Source organism: Coenobita brevimanus, chromosome 4, assembly GCF_032717465.1.
Source record: "Coenobita brevimanus isolate Jiangsu-jjx chromosome 4, ASM3271746v2, whole genome shotgun sequence".
In the NCBI taxonomy this organism is placed as follows: Eukaryota; Metazoa; Arthropoda; class Malacostraca; order Decapoda; family Coenobitidae; genus Coenobita; species Coenobita brevimanus.
The window spans coordinates 1,199,779-1,204,778 of record NC_136957.1 but is presented as its reverse complement, the minus strand read 5'-3'; the positions used below and the strand labels follow the sequence as shown (position 1 = coordinate 1,204,778).

General features: G+C 46.9%; 1 protein-coding gene across 1 annotated transcript in view; it reads left to right on the top strand.

Annotated features, from left to right (window-relative positions):
• LOC145394878 (uncharacterized) overlaps positions 1-5,000 on the top strand; it is a 14,607-nt gene that overhangs the window by 1,345 nt on the left and 8,262 nt on the right. Inside the window, exon 3 of the mRNA XM_080268645.1 lies at positions 1,405-1,496. Within this exon, the coding sequence (XP_080124771.1) occupies positions 1,405-1,496 (92 nt within the window). The remainder of the gene's footprint in view (positions 1-1,404; positions 1,497-5,000) is intronic.

Here is a 5,000-nt window from a genome sequence, read left to right as displayed (position 1 = left end):
GTCTGTCTGTCTCTGTCTGTCTGTCTGTCTGTCTGTCTGTCTCTCTCTCACAACCTACCTATTTACCTACCTATCAATCAAACAATCTTTATTTACCTATCTATCAATCTATCTAACTATCTTTATCTTATATCTATCAATCTATCTATCCACCTCTAGCCTAAATACCCTGACCTATCTCTTAATAAGCTTTCATTTATTAACCAACAAAATATTTTACGTGAATTTAGTGTACTATAGTCGCGGCGCACGACTCTGAGGTTGTCATTATCGTACTCTGGCAACCTACCATTCAAAAGTGCGTCCGATTTCTTATCATATTATACACGAATCATATTATTATGCATGAATATATTATACACGAATATTATTATACACGAATATATTATACACGAATCACATGCGTCTCATATTATACACGAAATCGGACGCACTGTTGAGGGGTAAGTTGCCAGAGCACGATAACAACAACCTCTGAGTCGTGCGCCGCGACTATAGTACTGAAGGTAGTACAAATATATAGTACAAGATGGAGGGTGGCGGGAAAATGTGCTATAACCTGTACTACAATTAACCGATTCCCCTAATATTACCTATGCATACCTGTAATTAAGGAGGCAGGGCAGGTGTAACGTCTTTAATTAGCACACCTTGAGAACGGGCAGGTGACCCACACGTATCACTTCAAAGGTAAGCTGACGAAACAATAATAATTCTCAAGGGTACGAATGAAAAACCGTCCAATTTCTCCGTAGGATTAGTATGGATTTCTCATTATGCTTCGTTCACTGTGTCTTAGTTTTTCGTTCATATTGGAGACCCTTTCTTTCTTTCTTTCTTTCTTTGTTTCTTTTTGACGACTGTGAGTGAGAGTGGGCTGCGGAGGGGGGGGGGTAGTTAGAAGAGATGATAAGGAATTCGTTACTTAACAAAGAGGGAACAATGGCGAGGTGATAACGATGGCAGGTAAAAAGGCACTGACAAGGATAGACAGGTAGGTTAGGGTTGGGTTGGGTTGGGTTGGGTTAGGTTGGGTTGGGTTGGGTTGGGTTCAGTAGGGTAGGGTAGAGTAGGGTAGGGTTGGGTAGGGTTGGGTTGGGTTGGGTTGGGTTGGGATGGGTTGGGTTGGGATGGGTTGGGTTCAGTAGGGTAGGGTAGGGTAGGGTTGGTTTGGGTTGGGTTGGGTTGGGTTCAGTAGGGTAGGGTAGGGTAGGGTAGGGTAGGGTAGGGTAGGATAGGGTAGGGTACGGCTGGGCTGGATCCACTGGCTTTAGGTGTCAGCTGAGTCTTTGGTTGTTACTACTACCACTATCACTACTACTACTACTACTACTACTACTACCACCACTACCACTACTACTACTACTACTGTGTTCTAATATGTTCTCTGTTCTCGTGTTCTAGCATCCAGTGGCGGAACACCCACTGGCAGAAGGCCGTGCTGAGTAATGAAACAGTCATCTACCTCTACTCAGCATTCTACGACCCTAACATTGGTGAGTAGATTGCGTGTGTGTGTGTGTGTGTGTGTGTGTGTGTGTGTGTGTGTGTGTGTGTGTGTGTGTGTGTGTGTGTGTGTGTGTTTTGGAGATAAAGACATATAGACAGACAGACAGAGATTGATGGATAGGTAGATAAACATATTATACATACAAAGAGAGAGAGAGAGAGAGAGAGAGAGAGAGAGAGAGAGAGAGAGAGAGAGAGAGAGAGAGAGAGAGAGAGAGAGAGAGGAATGCTATATAATCATCATATCATCATTTTCCCCCTCCTCCTCCTCCTCCTCCTCCTCCATCATCATCATCATCATCACCATCACCATCATCACCACCACCACCATCACCACCACCACCACCACCACCACCATCATCATCATCATCATCATCATACAATATTACACAGTGATCAATATGGTTACTACCTTCTGTCAGCATGTAAAAGACTTAAACGGTATTACACAAAATAAGTCGCTTAAGAAAAGGTGTTAGGGAGCTTGCATTGCCACATGACCGTCAATCTTATCAACCACTTAAGGTACACGCCCTTCCTGTTATCTAGATCGTTTCGTAACACACATGAGGTCTGTAGGGTAGAGCCAGGATTCCAAGTGCTGGGATGGGTTGTGAATGAGTGAGTGGCCCATTTACCTGGAGAAAAATTAATAAGTCTCCCATTTTTATGCTTTTTCTTACTTTTCGGATCCTCTCTCTCTCTCTCTCTCTCTCTCCCTCTCTCTCTCTCTCTCTCTCATTTTTTTTTTTGGGGGGGGGGTCGGAGAGCATCCTGTGAAAAGAAATTATGCTGAAGGAATAATGGTTTGAGAGAAAAGAAGGTGGATTTTTAACGTTATTTTTGGATGTTTTTTTTGCTAGGATGAAGGAGAGAAATGATGGAGGACTGCATGAGAGAGAGAGAGAGAGAGAGGTCCCAATATCAAAGCAATAAGTCGTATCCACCTAATTCTCAAAGTGTCCAGTCATTGAGTTCTCAGGCGTGGATTAAGGCGACACAAAAGAATAAGGCGCCGTAGATAAGGCACACAGGGTAAGGCGCCAAAGATAAGGCTGGGTAAGAGCCGGTGCGGTGGGCGGGAGATTAACTTTATCAGCCCATGGAAGCCTCTAGCACTATCTTTGTACCCTCAGTAGCAGTCGTTGTCCTGGGTTCATATGTGACGCGTTCCCAGTGGACTCCAGGCTTGAGTGACCCTCTCCTGCACTCCACCATCGTCCTTTTTGGGGACAGGGAGGGAGTTGAGGGATGTGTGTATAACCAGGCCGTGGATTTCCCCCCCCAATATTTGTGCCACCACGGGAAGGCGTGCATCTCCATCATCATTTTAGTTATCTTAGGTAGAGGTACCCACCATCATCCACTCACTCGATGTAGCTCGGCCTTCAGGTGACTATTACGCTGGGTGGTAACCATAGAATTAAATGAAGCCTGGTGGCCAAACGGGATAAGGTGCTCCAGCCGGACGGACACTATAAGGGTTTCGATCTGTGGGTTGGTTGGAGTTTATTTTTTACTTTTATATACTGTATATATTTTTTTTATGCAGGGAAGAAGGAACCAAAGGCCAGGAGTCCGCAAACTGTTCCCTTCAAGAAAACACAAAAACAAGATAACACAGAGCCAAATTCAAGATCCGTGTGTGTGTGTGTGTGTGTGTGTGTGTGTGTGTGTGTGTGTGTGTGTGTGTGTGTGTGTGAAAGCAATGTACACTGACAAACACTGATGCAATACACACCACTCCATCACATCCTTGGTCTGCCCCTCCCCCTCTCCCTTTCCATCTCACTCACATTCACTCTTCTGGTCAGTCTCTCACCATCTGTGTATCTCCCTCATCTCATCCTTGGTCTCCCCCTCCGCCTCATACACTCTTCCAGTCAGTCTCTCACCATTTCTCAATCTCAGTACCCCATCCTTGGCCTCCCGCTCCAAGCACACCTCACTCACATTCACTCTTCCAGTCAGTCTCTCATTCTCCAACCTCTCTACCTCTCCATGAAATGACGAAAGAGATAAGGAAGGAGAGAGAGTGACGAGATAGGCCGTGACACAAGATATAAATAGATAACACTGATAACTAACACATAACATTCAAGGGCATCTGGTTTCTCCGCCCTAGATCTTATATGAGGGCGGTGCAGACATTGATAACGCACCCAGCCATAAGAGCAGACATTGATAACGCACCCAGCCGTAGGAGCAGACACTGATAACGCACCCACCCATAAGAGCAGACATTGACAACGCACCCAACCATAGCAGCAGACACTGATAACGCACCCAGCCATAAGAGCAGACACTGATAACGCACCCAGCCATAAGAGCAGACACTGACAACGCACCCAACCATAGGGACAGACACTGATAACGCACCCAGCCATAACAGCAGACACTGATAACGCACCCAGCCATAAGAGCAGACACTGATAACGCACCCAGCCATAAGAGCAGACACTGGTAACGCACCCAACCATAAGAGCAGACACTGATAACGCACCCAACCATATGGGCAGACATTGATAACGCACCCAGCCGTACGAGCAGACACTGATAACGCACCCAGCCATAAGAGCAGACACTGATAACGCACCCAGCCATAGCAGCAGACACTGATAACGCACCCAGCCATAACAGCAGACACTGACAACGCACCCAGCCATAAGAGCAGACACTGACAACGCACCCAGCCATAAGAGCAGACACTGATAACGCACCCAACCATAGGGACAGACACTGATAACGCACCCAGCCTTAAGAGCAGACACTGATAACGCACCCAGCCATAAGAGCAGACACTGAAAACGCACCCAGCCATACGAGCAGACACTGATAACGCACCCAGCCATAACAGCAGACACTGACAACGCACCCAGCCATAAGAGCAGACACTGACAACGCACCCAGCCATAAGAGCAGACACTGATAACGCACCCAACCATAGGGACAGACACTGATAACGCACCCAGCCTTAAGAGCAGACACTGATAACGCACCCAGCCATAAGAGCAGACACTGATAACGCACCCAGCCATAAGAGCAGACACTGATAATGCACCCAACCATAAGAGCAGACATTGATAACGCACCCAGCCATAAGAGCAGACACTGATAACGCACCCAGCCATAAGAGCAGACACTGATAACGCACCCAGCCATAAGAGCAGACACTGATAACGCACCCAGCCATAAGAGCAGACACTGATAACGCACCCAGCCATAAGAGCAGACACTGATAACGCACCCAGCCATAAGAGCAGACACTGATAACGCACCCAACCATAAAAGCAGACACTGATAACGCACCCAGCCATACGAGCTGACAATGATAACGCACCCAGCCATAAGAGCAGACACTGACAACGCACCCAGCCATAAGAGCAGACACTGATAACGCACCCAGCCATAAGAGCAGACACTGATAACGCACCCAGCCATAAGAGCAGACACTGATGACGCACCCAACCGTAGCAGCAGACACTGATAAC